This window comes from Hylobates moloch, unplaced genomic scaffold (assembly GCF_009828535.3).
Source record: "Hylobates moloch isolate HMO894 unplaced genomic scaffold, HMol_V3 SCAFFOLD_9, whole genome shotgun sequence".
NCBI classification, from domain to species: Eukaryota; Metazoa; Chordata; class Mammalia; order Primates; family Hylobatidae; genus Hylobates; species Hylobates moloch.
The window spans coordinates 75,060,946-75,087,279 of record NW_026652284.1 but is presented as its reverse complement, the minus strand read 5'-3'; the positions used below and the strand labels follow the sequence as shown (position 1 = coordinate 75,087,279).

The following is a 26,334-nucleotide window of genomic DNA, read 5'->3' as shown; positions in this document are numbered from 1 at the left end:
CTGCCCAGGCAAGCAACCTGGCTGAGTCTTTGTCAGTGAATAGATGAAAAGGTTGCTTGCATTTGTGTAATTTGACAGTTTGGTTGTATCCAGACAGCTCTACGCTATGGAGATGACATTACTCCTGAGTTTCACTGCAAGCATTTATGTAAACCAGTGGCACACCAGGGAGGGAGGCAGCAGGAGTGATCCACCCCAGGTACAGGCAGTACACAGTAAATCTGTGTGTCTGCAAAGAATTTTAAGATAAAATTGACTACAAGTCAGTTTGCTTTTTATAATTATGCTCCAACAGTTCCAAACAATGTCGTGGTAAAGTACTCCTCCCTCCTAGGGACAGACTTCACCTATGCTGCCCCGAGGCACTCCCTCCTTGGTGCACCACTGGGATAAACAAGCACCAGGTGGGAAGATTATAAATCAGCAAAAGAGTAAACAGAAAGCAAGTGACTCCTGAGATAAGATGTTTTCATCACAAACACTATTTGATAGAGTTTAGAGTCATTGACCTGGGATGGCCATTTCTGTAAGCTTTGCGTTTTGGTTATCGCTGCTTTAAAAACTACCCCAACATTAGTGCCTTAAAACAATGATCATTTATTTGTTCACAATGCTGTCATTTTGGCAGTGCTCCGTGGGGATGGCTTATCTCTGCTCTGTTCCCTATGGTGTCTGCTGGAGCTGGAACTTCCTAAGGGCTTTTCCACTCATGTGTCTGGTAGCTCAGCTGGGATGAGCTGAAGAGCTAGAGCTGGCCAGGCATCTCTTTCTTTTCACATAGCCTCTCCCTGTGGCTAGCAGGGTGATCTCTCCTTGTGGGTGGCTGGCATTTTCCAGAGTACAAAGCAGAAGCTGTGGGGTTTGCTTAATGCTTTTGCTTAATGCCGAGGCTTGGAAGTCCTAGAACATTCTTTCTGCAACATTCTATTGGTCAATCACAGAGTCAGCCCAGATTCAAAGGGAAGAAAAATACACCCACTTCATGATGGCGATACTGTTGTGGTCATCTTTGGAAAAATGATTTACTTCATACTGAATTTTTCTATCATAACAAAATGATGATTTCACATGTTGCTTTAACCATGATCAACCTTATCAAACTGGAAAAAGGTAGGCCTTTTTCTTTTTAAAAATTAGCCCCTTGTAATTGTCATCATACCTTGGTTCTGAATGTGGAGATGGCCTCTTCTAGGGAGAAACAAGAGATCATGGGGCTCCTACCATAGCATTTGGGAGAAAATATTAGAACAAGCCTGATTTGCAAAAACCTAAAATCCAAAGCATGTTCAAGTCTGTGAGACTATATAGATCACAGTTTTAGCTCTTTCTCCCAAGATAAGGTCCAATGACCATCATATTTTGATCATTACTCCTTGGTGTCTGACAATTCCCTGCACTGCAATTTACATCCTTTAAAACCAGTATTGTTGGAAATGGACGGACTACATTGTGAGGGTCAGAATGTGAGTGTCTTTCAGATACTGTAATGTGTGATAGGCATCCCTCGAGGGTTGCTATACAGTTCATCCCAGGTCAAAGAACTACATCCCAGTCCAAACAGTATCCACATGAGTGCTGACAGGCATCAACGTTACTCACCTGCCTTTGCCAGACAGTTAATCCACCTATACGTGGGACAAAGCCTTGGTTTGGAAAACACTTTCAAGCCCACTGTCTCACTCTCTTGTCACTATAAATAACCTGGTGAGTTGACAGGCCCGGCGTGAATGCCCATACTTTGCAGGTATGCAAACAGAACAGAGGGGCTAAGTTCCCTGGGTCACATGAGAGCTGGGCTGCAGCGCCTGGGGAGGCGGCCGTTCCCGCCCGGTGCGCTTGTCCGCTGGAGCAGAGCCACCCGAGCCTGCTGACCTCTCTGCCCTCAGGCCTGGTCTCGCAGTCCCTTGTGCCTCGCCTATGGGCAGGCGGAATCCAGAGCGTGCAGCAAGCCCGGCCGGCTCTCGGTGGCGGTTTCTACAGCAGGTGGGGCCCGGCTCCGTGATTGAGTGGCCTCCACCCCTCTATCTGGGGCCCAGCGGCGGCCCCCTCCCAGCACCCTGGCTACACGTCTAACCCTAGGCTGGCCAGATGGGGCTTTCGGAGGCGTTAGCCCCAGCCCTCCCAGGATTCTTAATGTTCTTCTCACAGGAAAAAACGTTCTGCGCCCTTTGTGCCGCAAACCCTCGACCCCTCACTCGGCGAGAGGGGTCGCTGAGGGAGAGCTCCACCTCTGCCCTTCCTGTCGCCCGCCGGTTCTTCCTCGCCCGCCTCCTACGCGCCCGGCTCCCGCCGGCTCCTGGGAAGCCGGCCCCGGCCCCAGCGCTTCCCTCCCCGGCCTAGCCCCTCTCTCCCACTCTTCCGCTCGCCCAGGCCTCCACGCTCAGATCCCGGTTTTTGTTGCCCGGGCTTGTTTCGGAGCTGAGCGCGCCGCCGGCTGGGCGCCAGGTCACGTGCGTTGGTGACAACCTCTCGCAGGGCGGCCCCGGGGCCCCCGCACCGCCGATTGGTGGGGCCCGGCCTGGCGCGGCCCGGGGCGGGGCCCCGGGGCCCGACGGCGGGCGGAGCGGCCGATCAGCTGTTGCGAGCGCTGCACAACAACAAAAGGACTTGGACTGGCCGGCCTGGGCGCAGCGACCCGAGGGCTGGAGCCGGCCCCGCGCCTGCCGTCCGGGTACCTGAACGAGGTGCAGCGCAGCCCGGCCCCACCGCAGCTACCTCAGCAGTCCCGCGCCGCCCGCGTCCTTCCCCGCCGAGCCGGCGGCCGCCCCCCTCCCCGCGCAGCCCCGCACGGCCCGGGCCCACGTAAGTGCCGGGGGGCGGGCGGACGTCCAGGGCCGCCTAGCTGCCGGTTGGGGCGGCAGCGCTGCCCGCTCCCGAGCCCGGCGGGGCCGGCCGCGCGCCCTGCCTTCGGGGCGCCGGTTGCGCGTTCTCCGAGCCCCCTCGCTGCCTACCCTCGCCGCCGCCGGGCCAGGCCGCCCACCCCGTGGGTCGGTCCTCGGCGGCCCCCGGGTCCCAGGTCGCGGACGGAAGCCGACAGAGGCGGCGGCGGTGCGGACAAGGGCCCGGCCTGGCCCCGGCGCTGGGCGGCGGTTGGGTGTTTGGTCTCTGCCTCCTCCCCCGAGCGTGGCCTGTTTTCTTGGCCGCGGCGGGACCTCCTCCTCTCACTCCTCCTCACTCCCCTCCACTCCTCTTCCTCCGCCTGCTCTCGGCCGTTGGATGGGGCCGCCCGCTCGGGACTCGGCGTCGGGGCTCCTGCAGCCACCCCCGGGACGCATCTCCGAAGACAGCGGCGCTTGGGCTTGTGTTCCGGCGCTCTGTCCCGGCCCTGCGATCCCGTCCCCTGCGCTTGCCCTCCGAGTTCCGGAGGCCCTGCGGCTACGGGGAACCTGCTCCGTGACCCGGCCACCGGCCCCCGCCTGTCCGCGGCCTGTCCCTTGACCTGGCTTGAACTCAGTCTTCGCTACCTGACTTTGCTCCTGTGGAAAGAGCGCTCTCCTTGGCCCTTAACATTGAGATCCTTTGGATCGCTCACGCTTACTGAGCGCTGAGTGTGTGCCATATACTATGCTGGGGGCTTTGCTTTATCGCCCCAGTTGATTCTCATAATAACCCTATATGAAATAGGCCCGGCTATCTTACACATAGGAAACCCGAGGCACAGAGAGATTAAGTTGCTCAAGGCCACACAGCCAATTAATAAAAGGAAGTGGTGTTTGTATTTCAAAGTGGCAGCCGAATTTTACCTGGAGAGTCTGTTTTGCTTGTATTTCCTGATTATATCTGCTCAGTAGGTTAATTCCAATACAGAGTGGATTAAGGAAGAGCCTCTTTACAAGTGTGACTCCCAAGGACTTGGGCATCAATTGCTAAAAGACCCTTTTCTCAATGCACAATAGTTTTGGGAAAAGGGGGAACAATGTGACCCTTGGGGTCACTGAACAGAAGTCATAATGAGTTCCCCCAAGATACTGAAATCACCAGCTTGGTAATTGAAATACATTTTCATTTGCAGATGTGGAAAGCACTGGGAAGCTTTTAAGTCGCAATCAGTGTATTTCTGAACTGGCAGCATAATTTTAAAAGGCCCCGCCTGGAACCAGGACCTTACTAATTTCTATGACCAAGGTCTTGTTTTCTCATCTTATCTTTTGTTCTTTTCTGCCATTGCTTCCTCCGATGTCTGCTTTCAAAATTCAAGATTATCAGGCTGTGAATTACCACTTACTCTTGTCTTTGTCCACTGTCTTTCAGCCTTAGGGGCAGACAGGGGTGGATCCCTGGGGGAATAACCTCCCTTGCATACTAGTTGAACAGTCTTCATATAAGTGGAACAAGCAAAGACAACTTTTTTGGCTTGGTTTTTTCTGCAGTTCAAAATCCATTTTAAATTACTTGAATCTAGTCTCCATATAAGTGGAACAAGCAGAGATAACTTTCTTGGCTTGGTTTTTCTCCAGTTCAAAACCCATTTTAAATTACTAGAATCTGCACATTTTTAAAGCAGTGGAAGAGGGTGGGATAAAAAGAAGGATAATTCTGAAGCTGCTTTTCAATGACGGTACATTTAGCCACCTGATTTCCTGAAACTGTGAAGGAACCACAACTGTACACAGATTTAGAAGTTAGATCATCAAACTTGCGGGCTTTTTTTTTTTTTTTTTTTTTTAAATGTTTTTTGGAGCCGCCTACTGGCAGCCAAAACTAACTGAAAAGAGCTGTTTTCTGAAGTTCATAGACCCACAGTTGAGACTGGGAGCCTAAAAGAGCATGTATAGGGAAAACAAGGAATTGGAATCAGAAGGATTTTTGCCCTAATGCTGACTCCACCCCAACCAACTCTGTCACTTTTGAACAAGTTAGTTAATTCCTCAGCCTCGGTTTCCTCATCGGTTTCCTAATCAGTAAAATGGGACAAATAAGTACTTCAAGGCCCCGTTACATACAATAAGCATTCTGTAAATTGTAGCTCTAATTATTAAGTAGACATTTTATGGATAAAGAATCTCAAATGCAGCGATGCTAAATGACTTGTTGACAGTCTCACAACTGGCTTTGAATGAACTTGTAGTTAATATTTACTGAGGTCTGCTATTCTAAGTAGTATACACTTAATCCTTACACTGGCACTGTGAAGTAGGTATTATAACTATCATTCCCATGTTAAGGATGAGAAAACAGAGACACCAAGATGTTAGTAAATATCCTGAATTCACATAGGTTGCAAGTAGCAGAGCCGAGATTTCAAACGGAGCAGGTGAACTCCAGGGTCTGTTTTTTTGGTGTTTTTGTTTTTTTTTTTTTTTTTTTTTTGGAGACAGGGTCTTACCCTGTTGACCAGGCTGGAGTGTAGTGGTGGGATCACAACTCACTGCAGCTTCAAACTCATGGGCTCAAGCGATCCTTCTACCTCAACCTCCCTGGTAGCTGGGACTACATGCACATACCACCACATCCAGCTAATATATTTTTTGTAGAGATGGGGTCTTGCTTTGTTGCCCAGGCTGATCTTGAACTCCTGGCTTAAAGTGATCCTCCTGCCTTGGCCTCCCAAAGCGCTGGGATTATAGACATGAGCCATTGTGCCCAGCCTCAGAGCCAGTCTTTAAGTACCACAATATACTGCCTCTTGGTGGGCTACCTATCTTAAAAGTGACAAAATAAATTACGCTAACAAGATCTTCCAAATTAGCAGTTCCTTTTCTAAGTGGTCAAACTAGAATGCTCTTCCCCATGAGTATTAGACTCAGTCAGCCACCTTTCTCTGCCTACAAAGTATCTCTACCCATGTAATAATATGAAAACCACTGATGATAAAATGTTAAGTAACAGTGAGATACAAAACAGTGCATTCACAAGACTATAACTATGATAAAAAGAAGGCTTATGTGTAGAAGAAAAAAACAGAAGAAAAGGCACCAATATGTTAAGTGATGGGAACAAGGCAATGGAATAATACTTATTTTTCTTATTTTCTAGACTTTTTATACTGTGGTTTTGTTCAGTTTATAATTAAAAAGACATAATTTATTTTTTAAAGGGAGGGATGGAGGTCTTTTGAGCCAAGCAGAACAAGGACAAAGCTGCCTTCTTGAAATGCTAAGGCCCAGACACTTTGTTTCTTTTCTGTATTGAGGGATTCTTTTCTCTGTCAGGGAAACTGCTGGACTGAGGCTGGTTAAAGCTGAAAGCTTGCAGGTGCCTCCAAGAACAGCGCTACTTCACCTAACCTTCTTTGCTTCACCTCTCTGCTGAATTCCAGAACTGTATTTGTAAGTTTGTCCTCTTAGGACACATGCTTTCTCTGGAATTTTTATTTTCGTTCTATGATTGCCCTAGCATTGTGAATATTAGTGATGATCTGGGGAGGAGAGGCGTCTAAAGTTCTACTTTTCCATTTACCTCCACGTAGAACCAGCCCAATTGAGAGCCTCCATCCCTGGGCAGGAGCCAAGGTCAACAGTAGCAGTGACTGGGCAGGGACAATCTCTGGGTCATCAGTAGGAGGGTAGGCCTTTAAGAATTTTTCTAGAATAGCCCTGTTCAACAGAAATAGATAATGTGAGCTACATGTATATTTGAATTTTCTAGTAGCCATATTTAAAAAGGAAAAAGAAACTGGTGAAGTTAATTTTATTAATGTATTTAATATACTAAAATTATTTTTTCAACATGTAATCAGTATAAAAACTGTTTTGCATTTTGGGGGGTACTAAGTCTTTGAAATACACTCCAGTGTGTATTTTACACATACAGCACATCTCAATTCAGATACAAAGTTTCCATTTGAAGTACTTGATCTATATTTAGACATCATAAAATTTATAGGTGAAAAAGTAGATTAACATATCCTAACTGTTCCAAACATACTTGAAAGTTTTCAAAAAACTAAATTATCAGCTTTTAAGTTTAACTGGATTAAACTTAGTAAATGGATTAAATAGTAAAATGAAAAATGCAGTTTCTCGATGATACTAGTCACATTTCAAGTGTTCATGTGCACAGTGTGCCTGGTGGCTACCTCAGTGGACAGTTTTAGCAATGGGGGGAGGATCTCTCCAATAGCTCCTTGCCTTTTGTGACACCTGCGGAAAGCAGGGCCAAAGGAACATGGCTTTGCTAGTTAAACCAGCCTCACTTTTTTGTGCTAGAAGTTTGTGGGGAAAGAGAGGGACGAGGTGATTCAGCGCAGTCTCCCCATTTTCCCAACAGTGAGACTGAAGCTCAGAAGGGCCAATTTAGCTCCAGCCACCTGTAGTAGAGCTACAGCCAGAACTGCTGCTGTGGATGGCCAGGCCTCTTTAACCTTCCCCAGGAACTCCATTCTGTGTTCTTCCCACGGGTGTCAGCAGATGTGCCATGTAAACACCAGCAGTGGCTTGAGTGAGATGAAGGATGCGCTCCTCCCTCACTTGGCTGGGCTTCTGAACACTCTATCGCCCAAGGTTGGTTGTCCTTGCAGAGATATGGGACATCTGGAGGCAGCCTCTGACTTTGGGAAGCCAAAAGAGCACTGACTTGTACTGCTCCCTAGAAAGCTCCTCCAGAGAAGCCTTTCCTGTAGCTGACTTGCTACTTGCATATATTCCAGGCAGAAGCTGCCTTCCCGGGTTTGGACCTGTGGCCAGAAGGGGCAGTTTGCATGTGGGAACCCAGCAGCTGTCACAGCTGCAGTGGCCCCAGCAATGTTTTTGGCCTTATAGCTGCCAGTTATCTGACCCGGGCCCCAGGGCCTTACTCTCATGCAGCATCACAGGTTGGGGACAAGGCATTCGTTCACTACGAGCAAAGGTTCCCCTGTGTGGTTCTCCCCTCCCAGTGGCTTTAGCTGATTCAGGGCTAGAGTCCAGCACCATGGTCTGCAGAATTGGGCTTATTCTCTCAACTGGTTCAGCAGACACAGAATTGTACGTGGGGCCAATATCTGCGTCCACAATTTAAAATAAATGGAGGAAGGATTTTGAAAATATCTTTTTCCCTCCAAGTATGTATCCGCAAAAATCTTTATTTACATCAGACCTTATGATAACTCATTTTGGGATATAACTATCGCACCACAGCAGGTCAAACAAACAAACTACACTTTTCTTCTGATTTTTCTTAAATAGAGCATAAAGCTGACTGAATTCTGCTACAGCTCCAGCCTTCATGATTTGGCCGTGCTACTTTCCAGAAGGTTTCAGGAAGACTGGTTATGCAAGTGACACTTCCTGTTTACCTATTTTTAATAATTAATGGCTGAAGAAGATGAATTGTGACCACAAAGTGTTCTAATGTCATTTATTTGAAATGTTTTACTTGTGTAGTAGTGTGCCAAACAACTGTAGCAGTCCAGTTTACACACAAGGAACTGAACCAGGAATCTCATTAGCTATAGATCCCAACTACTTTTACAGCTAAAGATTATTTTGAAAGCAAACTGTCAGGAGCCTGAAGTTGTAGATTCAAGGCTGATGCTTGTGATGAAAAGAGGTGGTGATTAGTGAGGTGCATTTCTTCAGCCCTGGGTAATCTCATCCATATATATAACTTTTTTTTGAGACAAGGTCTCGCTGTGTCACTCACACTGGAGTACAGTGGCACAATCATAGCTTACTGCATCCTTGAACCTGGACTCAAGGGATCCTCCCACCTCAGCCTCCCAAGTAGCTAGGACTACAGGTGCACACCACTGCACCTGGCTAATTTTTTAAAATTTTTTTGTAGAAACAGGTTGTTATTTTGTTGCCCAGGCTGGTCTCCAACTCCTAGGCTCAAGCATTCCTCTGGCCTCGGCCTCCCAAAATGCTAGGATTGCAGACATGAGCCTCCACACCTAGCCTCATCCATTCCTATGCTTTTTATCACCATCTTTGTGTCATCAGCTCCCAGATCTGTGCCCCTAGCTGAGACCACACTCCTGAGCTCCAAAGCTCTATATCCCGCTGCCTGCTGGACATCTCCAACTGCATTATTTTGCATATTCCCCCAATTTACCATGTTCGAAATGCCTAACCTGTACTTTCTGCAGGATTCATTCCTATTTCCCTAAATGGTTCCACCATCCCCTCAGTTGGCCAAGCCAGAAACCTGGGTCTTTGACTTTTCCCTTCCTCTTTTCCGGGCTTACAAGGCCCTGCAGGAGCTGGTTCCTGCTCAGCTCCCCTAGCCTGCTATTGTGACCCTCCCTCTGGACCTTGAGCGGTACTGAAGGTGCCACATTCTGACTCATGCACAGGCTTCCATAGTGTTCCTTTGCCCCCTTCCTCCATTACTGACCTCAGCCACTCAAGAGTAAAGTCATTTATTGTAGGAGTCCACCCAGGTAGCCTGGAGAACACCAAATACTTCTTCCATGGCATTCATCACACTGGATTGTTAAACTTGTGGGAGGGCCCTGTTCACAGCCATCTCCCCTGTGCCCAGCACTGCACCTGATGCATAACAGGTGCTCAGTAAATACATGTAGAATAATAGTTGACCTGGACTGAGGACTTTATTTGAAGTATTTTGCTAAGTCCATTGCCTTTAACAAGAGTAGGATCAGGGAGACTGTCTAGTAGGCAGTTTTGGCAAAGTCTCAGAGACAACAGTTTGGCTTAAACTAGGATGAGAGCGGTGGAGGGAAGCAGGCAGATTCGAGCTGCCTGTGCTCCTGGGGTTGACGGGACTTGCTGATGGTTGGGATGAGGGGTGAGTAGGAGGGAGCAAAAGGCATGCGGGCGCGGTAGCTCACACCTGTAATCCCAGTACTTTGGGAGGCCGAGGTGGGTGGATCACGAGGTCAGGAGATCGAGACCATCCTGGCTAACAACGGTGAAACCCTGTCTCTACTAAAAAATACAAAAAAAGAAATTAGCTGAGTGTGGTGGCGGGCGCCTGTAGTCCCAGCTACTCGGGAAGGTGAGGCAGGAGAATGCTGTGAACCCAGGAGGCAGAGCTTGCAGTGAGCCAAGATCGCCTCACTGCACTCCAGCATGGGCAACAGACCAAGACTCTGTCTCAAAAAAAAAAAAAGCGTGAAGGGTGACTGCTAGGGTGTTGGCCTGAATAACTGCCAGCTGCTGCTGCTTCCTGAGAAAGGGATGAAGGGCAGTGTATATGAATAAGTTTGTGGGGGGGAAAAAAACCTATCTTTGGTATGTGTTTGGTTTGATATGCCCATCAAGTAGCCAGATAGAAATGGATAAATATTCCAAGATCAAGCAAGCCTGGAGTTCTTCATTTAGAACTCACCAGAACTCCCTAAGGTAGGAGCTGTTGCCAGCTGAAGTCACATAACTTCCTAACTCACACAGCAAGTGAGCAGCCAGCCAGGGTTTGAATGCAGGTGGCTGACCCAGCACCCACCTGCTGAGCTGCTACACAGGAAGGGTGTTTCCAGTTCTAGGTTCGGCCAAGCTCAGTTTCCTACAGTGTAAATTTCTTCATGCCAGCTGTAGGAATTGTTTAGAAGGTCAAAGTATGCTTGCTGGGCTTATAGATTTTAAGTGTAATCAGGTGTGCTTACAGTTACAGACAAGAAGTGCAGAGTAGAAGAGAAAATGAGCCAGAGAAGGGTGAGGGCCTGGCATAATGGTGGTCACCAGGCACTGTTGCTGGGACTTCTGGGCAGTTGAATAACATATAGCAAGACTGTTAATATCTAGAATTTGCTCATCTGCTTGCAGAAAAGTTTGAAGGATATTATTCAAATTCATCCCTTATTATAAAAGCATAGATATGAAAAAGAACCAACTCTTTCCCTTTTATTTCACATTTTAAGATATTTATAGGTTGAATTTGAGTAAGAGTATTTACAAAACGTTATGTTGCATTTCTTGTGTTTGACTCCTGCAGAAAGGGAATAGCTGTAGAATGTAGGCCAAGGCATATGCTTTCTTCTAAGGGTATGTGTGTATGTGTATGTACTTATGTATATATGTGTATGCTGATTTGAAATAACTTTCTTTTTCTGTTTTATTTTAGGGATAATGATTCTTCTTGCTTTTCACCTAAGTTGAATAAGCACCCTGTGCACTTTAATCTCCTGTCGGTACCATTGGGCCAACTAAAGACAAGGTTTTGAAATCTCAGCTATAAAAGACATCCAGCCAAACTCTCAGTCTTGCCTTAACAATGTTCCAGAGGCTGAATAAAATGTTTGTGGGTGAAGTCAGTTCTTCCTCCAACCAAGAACCAGAATTCAGTGAGAAAGAAGATGATGAATGGATTCTTGTTGACTTCATAGGTAAGGTACACTTGGTTACTTGGTGGCTGATCTTCACAGTAAAAATGGAAACTTGCATCTCAGTTTTTGCATAAGGAAACCAATAACTGAGGGGTTTTCAGCCTTAAAAGTAAGCAGGAGTTTGTCTTTAAAAAATTGCAGGCCGGGCGCGGTGGCTCACGCTTGTAATCCCAGCACTTTGGGAGGCCGAGGCGGGCGGATCACGAGGTCAGGAGATCGAGACCACAGTGAAACCCCGTCTCTACTAAAAATACAAAAAAAAAAAATTAGCCGGGCGTGGTGGCGGGCGCCTGTAGTCCCAGCTACTCGGAGAGGCTGAGGCAGGAGAATGGCGTGAACCCGGGAGGCGGAGCTTGCAGTGAGCCGAGACTGCGCCACTGCACTCCAGCCTGGGCGACAGAGCGAGACTCCGTCTCAAAAAAAAAAAAAAATTGCAGGAAACCAACTGTGCTAGATGTCAGTGAAATTGACTGACATCAGACTTTAGTTTTGCAACTCTTACAGATTGATTAGATCAAGGGCACTTCAATAGAAGACCCTTTTATTAGACAAGTAGTAACCCATGTGTCTCATTACATAGTTATTCAGCAGAATAGAAACAGTCTTAAAATCACTCCTGCAAAGCCAACATAATCCATCCCATATAGTGACACACACACACACAAAATTTCTGTGCTCAGAAATAATTTTATAGTCATATAGCTGAATATAAATGGGTTTCTGAACTAAATAAAAGAAGATATGTGAGCATCAGCTAATAGTATCATCTCTTCTTTTTCTGTGCTGTGAATTTGATGGGTGACTTTATAATGACTGCCCAATGTGATAATCATCCTCCTGTGGGACTCTTCAACAACACACGTGGACTGCAATATGGACTATGATCTAGATACTTGCACTGGTTTCTCAGCAGAAGAAGAAGAAGAGGAAGAAGAAGAAGAAGAGGAGGACATCAGTGCAGAGTCACCTACTGAGCACCCTTCAGTCTTTTCCTGTTTACCGGCATCTCTTGAGTGCTTGGCTGATACAAGTGATTCCTGCTTCCTCCAGTTTGAGTCATGTCCAATGGAGGAGAGCTGGTTTATCACCCCACCCCCATGTTTTACTGCAGGTGGATTAACCACTATCAAGGTGGAAACAAGTCCTATGGAAAATCTTCTCATTGAACATCCCAGCATGTCTGTCTATGCTGTGCATAACTCCTGCCCTGGTCTCAGTGAGGCCACCCGTGGGACTGATGAATTACATAGCCCAAGTAGTCCCAGGTATGTTACAAGTATTTTACTCTCTGTAGGTAGTCCGCTGAGCATGCATTTTGTCTCTACTATAATTCAAAGCTAAGTTATTAGAAGATGCAAAACTAATTTTGTTAGAGATTTATGAAAGTATGCGCATAGTACACAAGGTAGTACATAAGATAACTTGTTGACCAGTCATGGTCTCACACCTGTAATCCCAGCACTTTGGGAGGCCAAGGCAGGCAGATCACTTGAGCTCAGGAGTTCAAGACCACCCTGGGCAACATGGTGAAACCCCATCTGTACAAAAACTAACAAAAAATTAGCCAGGTGTGGTGGTGCACACCTGTAGTCCCAGCTACTCAGGAGGCTGAGGTGGGAGGATGGCTTGAACCAGGAGGCAGAGGTTGCATTGAGCCAAGATTGTGCCACTGCACATCAGCCTGGGTGACAGAGCGAGACTGTGTCTCAAAAACAAAACAAAAACTTGTTCATTTTAGATTTTTTAAGAAAGTTAGATGTAGCATGGCCCCAGTTATATAATAGCATTCTCATTTACAAAATTCTGCTACTGATTAGAAATAAGACTGGCATTTCTGCTAAGTATCTTAGAACATAACTCTGACTTTATAGACTGGATTATTTAGGGTATCAAATTCAACTAGAATATCATGTCTTAAAATTTATTTTCTTCCAAGTATTTCTAGCTACATCGTATCAAATGATGTAACCTTGAAAACCTTGTCTGAGAATTTAACAAACTCAGTTTCTTCCTGCAATACTCACACTGCACAGTCACCCAGTGCTTCTGACACCAGATGTGTGGGTTTTTTCCACACACCAAGCAAACAGTCCTCCAGCAGTGGACACCCTCTAGTGTCCTCTGATTCAATTCAATTCTGACACTGTCTACCTGGAGATGGCATCAGATCCCACAGGTTAAAGGCTTAGTCCCAAAAGACTGCCTCCCATTTCTGATGCCAATCTCAAGCCCCAGGTTTTACTTATGCTTCTGACCAACCAGCTGTAAACTGGTGTTCCCACGACCCCTTCTTTGGGTTTGATTAATTTGCTAGAGCATCTTATAGGACTTGGGGGAACATGTTTACCAGTTTATTATAAAGGATACAGATGAAGGGATGCATAAGGCAAGGCCCATGCCCTCTGTGCACCCCACCCTCCGGGAACCTCCACATGTTCAGCTCTCCAGAGGCTCCCTGAACCCAGTACTTTTGGGGTCTTATGGAGGCATCAGTACATAGGCATAATTGATTAAGTCATTGGCCATTGGTGATTGGCTTAACCTTCAGACCCTCTCCCCTCTCTGGAGTTTGAGGGGTGGGGCTAAAAGTCCCAACTCTAACTGGGTCTTTCTAGTGACCAAATCCAATCCTGAAGCTGCCTAGTTGCTGCCAACCACCAGTCAACTAATTAGCATACACTTTCCACGTTGGAGGTTCCAAGGATTTTAGGAGTGGTATGCCAGGAGACTGACAAGACCGAATATATATTTTACAGTATCACAGTCCAGCCTCGGTCTTCAAACTTGGATTCCTTACAAAAAAAGGATATGGAACTCAAAAAATACTGGCACAACACCAGAATCCCATTCAGTCAGTAATTCATTCCATCCATCATCGTACTGTATAAGCATGTCTCCCAGGGCAAGGCCACTCAGGTTTGCAGGTTTATTGATCTTGTTGGTTTCCAAAAGCAGAAATGGTTTTGGCAAACGTGTAGCTTCACCCTTTCAGGCATCTGGTATACCTGAGCTTAGAGACAGTGTCATCTTTTTCTCTGAGCCTGTTTCAAGGTATTAATATAAGGAATTGATCCCAATTCATAACCTATTTATTCATTCTTTTATCGTCTTTCTCTTCATTTATACCCAAACTTTTCCATCTCTGGAAGGGACATTAGCTTTAGCCACTGTGCTGGTCTAGATTGCAGGTAGCAATACTAGTTTAGCAAGTACCTCTCCCTCAGTCCACTCCCATTCAGATAGAGTAAGGTGACATAGGTACAAAATTAGTGGGCTGTTTTTACCACCAGACAATATAGCTGTGTTCGTTGTTGACTCCAGTTTTGCAAGATGGGGTGTAGGTAACCCCCATAAGGCCCTTAGAAGGCCCTTAGGAATTTTGACATAAGGTTTAAAAACATAGTTACAGCTTCTTGCTCAGGAACCATCCCTGCTTCCAGTACTTGTAGTTACAGCCCTGGTCCTAGGACCATTGCATCCAGTAGAGGAAAAAAAAAATGAGGTGATGTGGGAAAGAAATAAAAAGTTAAAGTCATTATACTAGCATACTCAACCCTTGGCTAGAATTGCATAAGTCATGCCAGCATCCTCCTCCCCATCCCTTCTTCCTCAGATCACCAGAAAAACAGGAAAATCTTGTGGGGACAGCCAGCCCTTCATGCTTTTATCCCATTTTGTTTTTGGGTTTTTGTTTTTTGTTTTTGTTTTTGTTTTTGTTTGAGATGGAGTCTCTGTCGCTTAGGCTGGAGTGCTGTGGCAGGATCTTGGCTCAGTGCAACCTCTGCCTCCTGGGTTCAAGTGATTCTCCTTTCTCAGCCTCCCAAGTAGCTGGGATTACAGACGCCCACCACCATACCTGGGTAATATTTGTACTTTTAGTAGAAAGGGGGTTTCGCCATATTGGCCAGGCTAGTTTCGAACTGCTGACCTTTGGTGATCCACCACCTCTGCCTCCCAAAGTGTTTTTGGGCATTATGGGCTGTATAGTGTGCCCTTTGGTCTGAAGAAATGACAGTTAACTATCCACATCCAAGCAGTATCTTCTGTTCTAGGTTTTTTTTTGGCACTCTGAGCATTTGCATCTTCCATTGGGCAAGTAAAGCCCACTCCAGAGACTGTCTTTTCTTCTTAAGACCCATTTGTAGCTCCCCAGGGCTACCAGCACCAGTCTCACTTGCAGCTATGCTCAGGGCCTTCCCACCAGGGAATCTGCCCCTCATCAGTAGTCTATCTCTTTTGCTGACTGGCAGAACGGTTCTCATTGGTATTTGTGCCTGAGAGGGTAAAAGAGGAATGTCTAGATGCAGCCCGTCTCTGCATTGCCTGTACCACTCATTTAATGAACCCAGGATGGCACCTCCAGGGAGCACATGGGGATATGTCTGCTTCCAGTCCCAGTCACCTTCCAAACCTGGAAGGGAGTTCTTCTGATGGCCATTGGCATGTCCTAATGTACCCCTCAAATTTCCATAGGGTTGTGCTCCCTATGGAAGCCATCCCTTTAAAAGTCCAGGTTTTCATTGTGATTTTGCCTGACCATGTCCATTGGCCACTGCCCATGAGTCAGTAAAAACCCAAACCTAGGGGCTTCCATCATCGCTAGGAAAACAGTGTGCAGTTCAGCCCACAGAGCCGATTTGTTTTTACCTTCTTTGATCAAAGTAGCATCCTTCCAAACAAGATGCTGTCTGTTCACCTTGGAACTGCCATCCACAACCAAGCAGCTCTTTGTCAGTCAGTTGAGAGCTACTGGCAGTGTGGAATCCAGCTCCTTAGTTCCAGAGTCAGTCCAAGGTGGAGAGAGGCTCCCTGCTTGTGGGTGTGTCCTCCTTACATTCCCTACATAACATGATCCTGTATAAACCATTTCCATTTATTACGGAACTCTTCTGGGCACTGCCCTCCCAATTAGTGTTTCTCTGACATCACCAGAGACAGCATGGGTATTTTGGGTTTCAAGATCATTTTATGTCCTTCAATCATAGGGGTAGCTTCAATTAATGTCCTATGGCAAGGGAGTAAATGCCTCTCATGTGGAAATTCTCTAGTCCAAAGTGCCAGTAGTTGTTACTGAGAGGTGCTCACAGTCTTTTGCCATAAGCGCCAGTTTCCCTTCCACATAAGACTATCAGACAGATAATTTGTCCCTACCACCACTCCAGCTTCTACTATACACCATTGGGCCTGGGCAGTGCTGTTGGTCCCCATTTAGCATGTCCAGTTAATATTGTCATGAAGGGCAGATTTACATGCCTTTTGTTTTACAGTACTAGGGAGGGGAAGTGTGTCTCCAGCCAGACATATCCATTCTCATAAAACATTTAGGTAAAGGGGATATAACTTCTTTACGTAAAGCTCACTTAAACATCCTAACTTTCATAATTCTATCGACCCTTGCATTTTTATGTTCTCCAATCTCATCGTAGCCTGAATCAGGGCTTTACCAATAGATCTTGATACTACAGCACATGGAGCTCCCATACCAGAGTCCCAGGAATTTATCTTCACCACCCCGACCATTTTACCCACTTGTGTAGGAGAGGCCTTTGGTTCCCAGCAGAGACTGAGAAATAGATCCTTGCCCATTTGTCAGTCATTATCTTGATTAATCAATCTGTCTATTGCCCAAAGCAATTGTTGGTCACTTTTCTTGTAATCTCTGCCTTCTGGCTTTTTAAGTTTCCCCAAATTTACAGACATTATGTGACCTTTGTCCAGAGAATATATCCAGGAAATATCTGAGATTGCTCCCACCTACTAAAGTAAACCCTATTACCCTGTTAATTAGCTGCAAGTCACACTGTTCTATTGTGTACCTTAGTGGAATGTTTCCTGTTAAAGTATTTTGAGAATGTTGGCATTCCCTCTCTTAGGTTGTGGGTCCAGGTGGATTTGGATTCTTGGAGCAGTTCAGAATATCCCTATTGTTAGTGTTGTCATGTCCAGGCTCTGACTCTACTAAGAAAAGTATTGTATCTATTATATCTATCTATCTATCTATCTATCTATCTATCTATCTATCTATCTATCTATCTACTATCTATCTATCTATCTATCTATCTATCTATCTATCTATCTATCTACCTACCTACCTACCTACCTACCTACCGTTTCTTGTTTTCCAGATATAAACAAACCCTAGGCAGCACATTAATTTCTTAACTTTACCAGTTTGCCATACTTTCAAGTCTCAATATTGTAGATGATTTTTTTATGAGGCTAAACATATTTCATTTTGCTTGTACCAAAATGAAAACAACTTTCTTATATGTTACATGATGCCAGGCTATATCCTAGGTAAGGTCATGGGTGGGGAATGTTACTTTAACTGGCACTTTATTCAGTGCTACAAGTTTATTAAGAGGTGTTTCAGGTATTCCAACAAAAATTTAAAATATAACTTTTTGGAGTTGCTATTGATTTAATTGCTTTAGAGTTGCTTCAGATTCATTTCTTGAAAATTCCTCCCTTCTGATTCTGATTTTACCTCTGAGGAATGCCACTCAAGACTTTATAATTAGGCCAGGGGCAGTGGCTTACACCTGTAATCCAAGCACTTTGGGAGGCTGAGGCAGGAGAATTGCTTGAACCCAGGAGGCGGAGGTTGCAGTGAGCTGAGTTCACGCCATTGCACTCCAGCCTGGGTGACAAAGCAAGGCTCTGTCTCAAAAAAAAAAAAAAAAAAAGAATTTATAATTAATAGTCACTTTAAACTTACTGGCATTTGTATGTTTACTTTTCAGTGTTGTGTGTGTGTGTGTGTGTGTGTGTGTGTGTAGTCAGCAGCTTTGCAAAAGAATTTACTACAGAAACAGTACAAATGCAATGTAAAAAATTAGAAAATACAAATATGCAAAAATTGGAAATGACATTTTCATGACCCAGACATGAATACTTTTAACATCCTACAGTATATCCTTCCAGATTGTGTTTTTTTTTCTGTGCCTGTATGTACACATAAACTTTTAACCTAAATGGCAACATGCCACATATACTTTTTTTTTTTTTTTTTTTTTTGAGACAGAATTTCACTCTTGTTGCCCAGGCTGGAGTACAATGGCGCAATCTCGGCTCACTGCAACCTCCGCCTCCTGGGTTCAAGCAGTTCTTCTGCCTCAGCCTCCCAAGTAGCTGGGATTATAGGCATGTGCCACTGCCACCACGCCCAGCTAATTTTTGTATTTTTAGTAGAGACGGGGTTTCACCATGTTGGCCAGGCTGGTCTTGAACTCCTGACCTCGTGATCCACACCCCTCCCAAAGTGCTGGGATTACAGGCATGAGCCATCATGCCCAGCCATATAGTTTTTGTTTTGTTTTGTTTTTTTGAGACAGTCTTGCTCTGTCACCCAGGCTGGAGTGCAGTGGCACGATCTCAGCTCACTGCAACCTCTGCCTCCCAGATTCAAGCAATTCTCATGCCTCACCCTCCCAATTAGCTGGGACTACAGGCGTGCACCACCACACCTGGCTAATTGTTGTGTTTTTAGTAGAGACAGGGTTTCACCATGTTGACTAGGCTGGTCTCAAACTCCTGACCTCAGGTGAGCCACCTGCCTTGGCCTTCCAAAGTGCTGGGATTACAGGTATGAGCCACTGTGCCCGGCCCAGATATACTATTTTATAAACTACTTATTTAGGCAATGATCTCCACCATTTTGTTTCAGTAGATTTCTTCTTCTTCTTTCTTCTTTTTCAAGGTTGTTATGGTTTTCTACTTTTGGTACAGTGAGAATGTTGTTTTTATATCTTGTTTTTGCATTCATATATGATAGTAATAACTTATAGGGATAGTAAAACACATACTTTTCCATATATAAAGGATCAAAAGAAGGCACTGAATTTTACGTATTTTAACACGGAGTCTCACTCTGTTGCCCAGGCTGGATTGCAGCGGCGTGATCTCGGCTCACTGTAACCTCCGCACTGGGTTCAAGTAATTCTCCTGCCTCATCCTGCCGAGTAACTGGGATTACAGGCACATGCCACCATCTCCAGCTAATTTTTTGTATTTTAAGTAAAGGTGGGGTTTCACCATATTGGCCAGGCTGGTCTCAAACTCCTGACCTCAAGTGATCCGCCCACCTTGACCTCCCAAAGTTCTGGGATTACAGGCATGAGCCATTGTGCCCTGCCAGAATGCACTGAATTTTATGTGAATCCTTTCTGTACACAGGAAATTCCTGTAAATTATTACAGTTTTAAAATAGTAACTGTAATTTTTTTTAACATCCTTATTTTAGGATTTGAAATTCTTTTTTTTATTGTTTTTTTTTTCTGAGATGGAGTCTCGCTCTTTCGCCCAGGCTGGAGTGCAGTGGCGCTATCTCGGCTCACTGCAAGCTCCGCCTCCTGGGTTCACGCCATTCTCCTGTCTCAGCCTCCCAAGTAGCTGGGACTACAGGCGCCCGCCACCGCGCCCGGCTAATTTTTTGTATTTTTAGTAGAGACGGGGTTTCACCGTGTTAGCCAGGATGGTCTCGATCTCCTGACTTTGCGATCCGCCGACCTCGGCCTCCCAAAGTGCTGGGATTACAGGCGTGAGCCACCGTGCCCGGCCAGGATTTGAAATTCTTATAAGGAAGTCTTGCTAAATCAAGATAGAAATCAGGTGTTACCAAAATTAGGCTAGCTTTGTAGTAAATATCTGTTTTCTTAGCAGGAAATAAATCATATGTCTTTCAGAAGTCAAATTGCTTCCATTATGTCTATCATTGGGGATATTACCATAAAGCACAGAAAATTGAGGTGCTTTGTAATTACAGTGCGCTTCAGGGTATACATTTCATTGCATTTTAGCCTTTATAAATATTGTTTTTGAAGGTTTTACATGTTATCTTAAGTACATGTATGTGCCTTTAATGGCACAGTAAACCAGTTTTAATAAAAGTTGACCACGTCCTAATAGTAAAGTTACAATAGCATTTTAAATCTTACTAGTGATTTAATAGTTCACCATTTAACATTTGTAGGGCCAGGAAAAGCTGCTTATAAGACTCACGGGCACAGAGTAAGTATATTCACTTTGAGACTGTGTGATATATGTATGCATAGGGAGGCAAAGGACCCAAATGCTGACCTTTTAAAAATGACTTTCTTTTTATTTTTTTGAGATGGAGTCTCACTCTGTTACTCAGGCTGGAGTGCAGTGGTGCGATCTTGGCTCACAGCAGCCTCCACCCCCCCCGATTCAAGTGATTCTCTTGTCTCAGCCTCCCAAGTAGCTGGGATTACAGGCTTGCATCACCACACCTGGCTAATTTTTGTATTTTTAGTAGAAATGGGGTTTCGCCATGTTGGCCAGGCTGGCCTTGAACTCTAGTAAGGTGATCCACCTGCCTCGGCCTCCCAAAGTGTTGGGATTTACAAGAGTGAGCCACAGCGCCCGGCCTAAAAATAACTTTCTTTATATTAACTTTTTTCTATTAGTTTCTTAATGTGTCCTCTTAAAATTCTACTTTAAAAAAATTATATATATATATATGTGTGTGTGTGTGTGTGTAATAAATGTGTGTTTCCTCAAGTGATTTTAGGCAGAATGTGTCACTGCCCTTCCTGTGTAAAATAACCCTTAAAAATCGTAAAGCTCTTCATGTTACATGTTGACATAGTTTACAGCAATCCTACTTGATTAGCTTTTTTATATAGAAAACATAATCATACTGTGTGTAGCCAATTTTAAGATTGTGTTATTCAAGAGTATTATAATATTGCCATGTAAATGCCATCTCAAAATGTGCCCTGTTGTGAGATAAATAAAAACTTAAGAGATTTATTCTATTAAGCTATAGCTTATCTAGAAAAATGGTAAATGAGTAGAATTTCCATATGCATATTTCTATTAAATAAAGATTTAAAGCATGTTTCCTGGAACATTTTACTTATAGACAGGAAATGTCTTGTGAAGTTATTGTGAGCACACTGCTTTCTGATCAGTAAAATTTGGGAATTAAAATATTTTCCTTTTAAGATTATGGTGAGAATTAAAATATATATTTGCAAAAGAATTGGCAAATGCAGATATTCAATAAATGTTAGCTCCCCTCCCAGACAAGCTTATATAAATGTGTGTGCTCCGTAAATGAAATTCAAAGTATAAAGTGTATTTTTAGAAAACAGTCTACTTAGTGAGCCATCTGGGGCTTACATGGCATCTTTCTGGTAACAGTTGGCTCTCCTTTCCACCACTATCAGTCAGTGGGGTTGCAGAATAATAAACTTGTCTGTCAGCCATGAAACACAAGCTCTCATTCAGCCATAAACAAATTAGCACGGCAAATTGAATTGCTAAGTAACTTTTCCAGTTTCATTAATAACATACTCTGTTATTTAATACATCCCCACTTTTTTCTGTTTCAGAGTGGAAGCTCAAAATGAAATGGGGCAGCATATTCATTGTTATGTTGCAGCTCTTGCTGCTCATACAACTTTTCTGGAACAACCCAAGAGCTTTCGCCCTTCCCAGTGGATAAAAGAACATAGTGAAAGACAGTCTCTTAACAGAAATAGCCTTCGTCGCCAAAATCTTACCAGGGATTGCCACCCTCGGCAAGTCAAGCACAATGGCTGGGTTGTTCATCAGCCCTGCCCGCGTCAGTACAATTACTAATAGTTTCAAGTTTTGTTGGTTGGTTTCTCTTGGTTTGTGCTTATGTGTATGGATGTGTGTATATGTACAATGAAAATGTTGTCTCTTTACAACCAATTGATAACCAATCACATAGTTTTATCAGTGTATTTAGACACTATCTTGAAAATCAGATTTATATGCTGTATATCACATAATGCCTTGCCTTTAACATTTACTTTTTTGTACACTTTTTCAGATTATTTCTGGAAACATATCAATATAATTACAGTGTTTGGTGTTTGGGGGTGTCTTTAAATATATTAGGGTATACATTAGTCAGCATTTTAAAGACATTTCTTCCCAAGTACGAGAATAGGCATCTTTCATTTTCACCTTATTTTGTATTACTTAATCTTTTGAGCAAGCAAAAATTTATTCTCAGGGTCAGCAGTACACTTTATTGACCAGTACTTGATAATCTCTCTGTATATGATGAATAGATTTTTACACACTAACATTAGCATTAACAGGTGATAGTTGCCATGGATATAATGGAATTATGGCTGGACTTTCTTTTGAAAGAAAACTTGATGTATTCTGTGTTTATGGTTTTTCCCCAGATTAGTCATGCAGTTCATTTGGAATTCAGGTACATTAAGCTTTAGCGAAGAGTGCATTCAGTAATTCCAATGTGACTGCATGACGTGGTACAGACATTACAGGTGTTGTAGACAGAGGCACTTGTCTCGTGCAGAGGGATTAAATTAGACCTGTGAAATTACATTTGGAAAAATTCATGTCTGTAACTAACCCATTAGAGCAGTATTTAATTTGTTACGATTCCTTCCTGCCAATTCTGCCCACTCCTCACCTCGCATCAGCTATAAATTTGGAAGTACTTGTCCAGGCACTTGAGTGACTTCATATTTCTCTCTGCCCACGGGAAAAGAGATAGGCTTTATATTTCCACATAGAGTGAAAAATCCTCTGTCATGGAGCCTGTCCTGCCAAGTGGCAAGCAAGAGTGTGGGGGACTGTCTGGTGATGATGTCTTTCATGGCATCTGAGTGAAGAGTGACAGGTTGGCTCAACTTTTTTCTTTTTTTTTTTTTAATTGCCTTGTAAGTATTCTTCCCTGCAGTCCAAGTGACTTTTCATTTTTTGTTTTAACTTCAGGCAAAATCTTTAACCACTCTGGCCTCTGTTTCCCCCACCAACGGGGAGCAGTGACATTTACCTCCCTCACAGAGTCACTGTGAGGATTCTATACTGATTTGAAGTGGAGCTGTTCAGAACTGAACCTTGTAGGAAATTCCAAGGGCCTTTCTACTGAATCTGGTGATGGGGTGGGGCCGTGGCACTTTCTCTGCCACAGCTGTTCTTCACAGTGTTGGTGCTAATGAGGCCAGGGTGCAGGGTTCGATTCACACATAGGCCAGTTAACTTAGAGAATATCTATTTCCTTACCTCTAGCCAGTCACTTCCTTTTTCCGCAGCTGTGATAGGTTTTGCTGAGCCATCCACTCTGACTGATTTCCTCTGAAGTAAACATATTTACAATCCAAAGCAATTCTACTGACAGAAGTGTTGCCTTCATAATCAAACAGCTTGTTTTTCCATCTCCTCTGCAACCCTAATTAAATGAGTACAGGTCTACAAAATGTTTTCAAGGAGAAAAGCAGCATATCATTATGTGAAGTATTATATTTTTCAGTAATGCTGTAGTGGCTTGATGCAGGGAACCCCGGGAGACGTTCAGTGACGAGCTGTGCTCTTTTCTGACTAGACTAGAGCATTTGGAGTGGAAGAGGTCAAATGTGTCTAGTGAGATGGAGGTTTTACATTGTTCTTCTACTGGCTGTGATGAAGTGCCAGAATGTCTCTTTAGAACAAGAGTCTAGATTCCCCCTTTCTCCTTATTGCCCCTTCCGTTTTGACTTCCCCTTTATTTATTTGTTGTCTAATTAGGGGCCAAGTCTGTAAAGTTTTGTCAAAGTGAGTTAGAAGTTGTTTTCTTACTATTTGTGTTTACCAGAGTTGGGAGATAAGGTAGTTTCCATGAAGGTGTGTATGTTTTATATGATGTTTGTTATAGGGCCATGCATTGGTAACTTGAAAATAGACCAGCTTAATGTCTTCAGGATGTAAACCTCTGAATACACGGCGTCTCTTTTTCATACATTGCATGTAAGTTGTTAGTACCTCACAAGCTATAGAAGTTCAGCCATGAGATTTTGCTTGGCAACATGAACAGATTTGTGTATAACTGCAATGGCCTTTTTTCCAGATTTCCTTATTGACTTTTTGTTTGCCTTATCTGGGGCTAGTTTTTTATGCTTTGTACCTAGAAAACAAAAAATTACATTCATTGGGCTTTTTTTCAAGGTTGGGATTACCACACCACCTAGAATATCATACTGTGGTTTCTGCCTAAAATTGGCACATGTAAGTATTGAAGAAAATGGTTATATAATTCAGTTGAAACTCTTGGTTATTAGATGTTAGGCATCTCCTGTATGTAAGACACAAGGCCAGCCACAACACAGAATGATGTTGACCTGTTAAGTATTCTCTGAAACACGGCCAAAACGCATTTTATTATGAGCTTTTTTTTTTTGCTATTGTAAATATTAGTGGTTTACAATGCGCTTTAGACATATTTCTTTAAAATGCAAGCAGTGAGAAATAAGACCCCTCTGAATTAGTAGCTCTAAACTGTTAACACAGAATGTTACTTGGAAAACGTCTGGAATATGTGGTGTACACAAGCAGTGCTTCGTGAATGAGTTTCTTAGCTTTTACAGTGCACCATGTTTCTCAAAGTTTGTTTTTGTTGACAAAACATTTCATAATATATATCTTATGTTTATTTTTTTCTCAGCTAATTGTGTACTGCACTGTAAGTTGAAAATTAGCCATCCATTATTTATCTTCTGTGGCAGTGCATTTATGTGGTTGATTGGGTAGGGAATTTTTTGCAGAAAGATGCAAAGTGATTGGGTTTTTTACTTCCTATCGCAGGGACCTTTTAAGAAATATTAATTTCCTGTACATTTTTCCAATCCCCTGCAAACTGTTCCTGTTTACATACCTTCTCTGTTGTATCAGTACTTTGAGAAGACAGTTTATTTAAAACTTGAGCAGGCTGTTCAGCATTGTTTCTGCTTCTGAAATCTGTATAGCACACTGGTTTGTAATCATTATGTCTTCATTGAAATCCTTGCTACTTCTCTTCCTCCTCAATGAAATACATTATATATTATCTTTATGTACTCTTAAGAAAAACGAGCAAGGAGGAGTATCTTCATTATTCTCATTGTCTCTGAGTTGGAAACAAAAACATGAAGGACTCCAACTAGAAGATAGATATTTACATTTAAATAGATTAGTGGGAAAAGTTTAAGAGTTTCCACGTATTAGTTTTCGTTTTTTGAGTCAAGTAAGAGACTGCTCCTTGTACTGGGAGACACTAGTAGTACATGTTTGTAATGTTACTTTAAAATTATCTTTTTATTTTATAAGGCCCATAAATACTGGTTAAACTCTGTTAAAAGTGAGACTTCTATCTTGGATGGTTTCACTGCCATCAGCCATGCTGATATATTAGAAATGGCATCCCTACCTACTTATTTTAATGCTTAAAATTATACATAAAATGCTTTATTTAGAAAACCTACATGATACAGTGGTGTCAGCCTTGCCATGTATCAATTTCACTTGAAATTTGACACCAATTAAAGTGGTTTAGGGTGGAGAAAGAGGTACTGGAAAACATGCAGATGAGGATATCATTTATGTGCAACAGTATCCTTTGCATGGGAGGAGTTTCTCTTGAAAGGCAGGCAGCTTAAGTGGACAATGTTTTGTATATCGTTGAGAATTTTACCACACTTTTAAAAATTGTGTAATTGTTAAATGTCCAGTTTTGCTCTATTTTGCCTGAAGTTTTAGTATTTGTTTTCTAGGTGGACCTCTGAAAACCAAACCAGTACCTGGGGAGGTTCGATGTGTGTTTCAGGCTTGGAGTGTATGAGTGGTTTTGCTTGTGTTTTGGTTGTGTTTTCCTCCAGAGATTTTGAACTTTAATAATTGCGTGTGTGTTTTTTTTTTAAGTGGCTTTGTTTTTTTTTCTCAAGTAAAATTGTGAACATATTTTCTTTATAGGGCAGGGCATGAGTTAGGGAGACTGAAGAGTATTGTAGACTGTACATGTGCCTTCTTAATGTGTTTCTCGACACATTTTTTTTCATTAACTTGAAAATTCAAAAGGGACATTTGGTTAGGTTACTGTACATCAATCTATGCATAAATGGCAGCTTGTTTTCTTGAGCCACTGTCTAAATTTTTTGTTTTTATAGAAATTTTTTATACTGATTGGTTCATAGATGGTCAGTTTTGTACACAGACTGAACAATACAGCACTTTGCCAAAAATGAGTGTAGCATTGTTTAAACATTGTGTGTTAATAACTGTTCTTTGTAATTGGGTTGTGGTGCATTTTGCACTACCTGGAGTTACAGTTTTCAATCTGTCAGTAAATAAAATGTCCTTTAACTTCA

The 26,334-nt window shown here is 43.4% G+C and overlaps 2 protein-coding genes across 7 annotated transcripts in view; one reads left to right on the top strand and one right to left on the bottom strand.

Moving 5' to 3' along the window:
- The window catches only part of NDUFAF6 (NADH:ubiquinone oxidoreductase complex assembly factor 6), a 212,614-nt gene that overhangs the window by 155,262 nt on the left and 31,018 nt on the right, over positions 1-26,334 (bottom strand). The window lies entirely within an intron of this gene.
- Positions 999-26,334, top strand: TP53INP1 (tumor protein p53 inducible nuclear protein 1). Of its 6 annotated transcripts, none has more exons than XM_032760084.2 (5): positions 2,550-2,802; positions 10,945-11,206; positions 12,096-12,471; positions 20,178-20,215; positions 21,565-21,699. In XM_032760084.2, the coding sequence occupies exons 2-4, from the start codon at positions 11,095-11,097 to the stop codon at positions 20,197-20,199; spliced, it is 510 nt and encodes a 169-aa protein (XP_032615975.1). In that variant the 5' UTR covers positions 2,550-2,802; positions 10,945-11,094; the 3' UTR covers positions 20,200-20,215; positions 21,565-21,699. The 6 variants fall into 6 exon arrangements, with proteins under 6 accessions (XP_058300496.1, XP_032615975.1, XP_032615974.1 ...); XM_058444516.1 differs by lacking the exons at positions 2,550-2,802; positions 20,178-20,215 and adding exons at positions 2,970-3,048; positions 4,013-4,125 and having other exon boundaries at positions 21,565-24,042; XM_058444515.1 differs by lacking the exons at positions 2,550-2,802; positions 20,178-20,215 and adding exons at positions 2,972-3,048; positions 6,153-6,269 and having other exon boundaries at positions 21,565-24,042.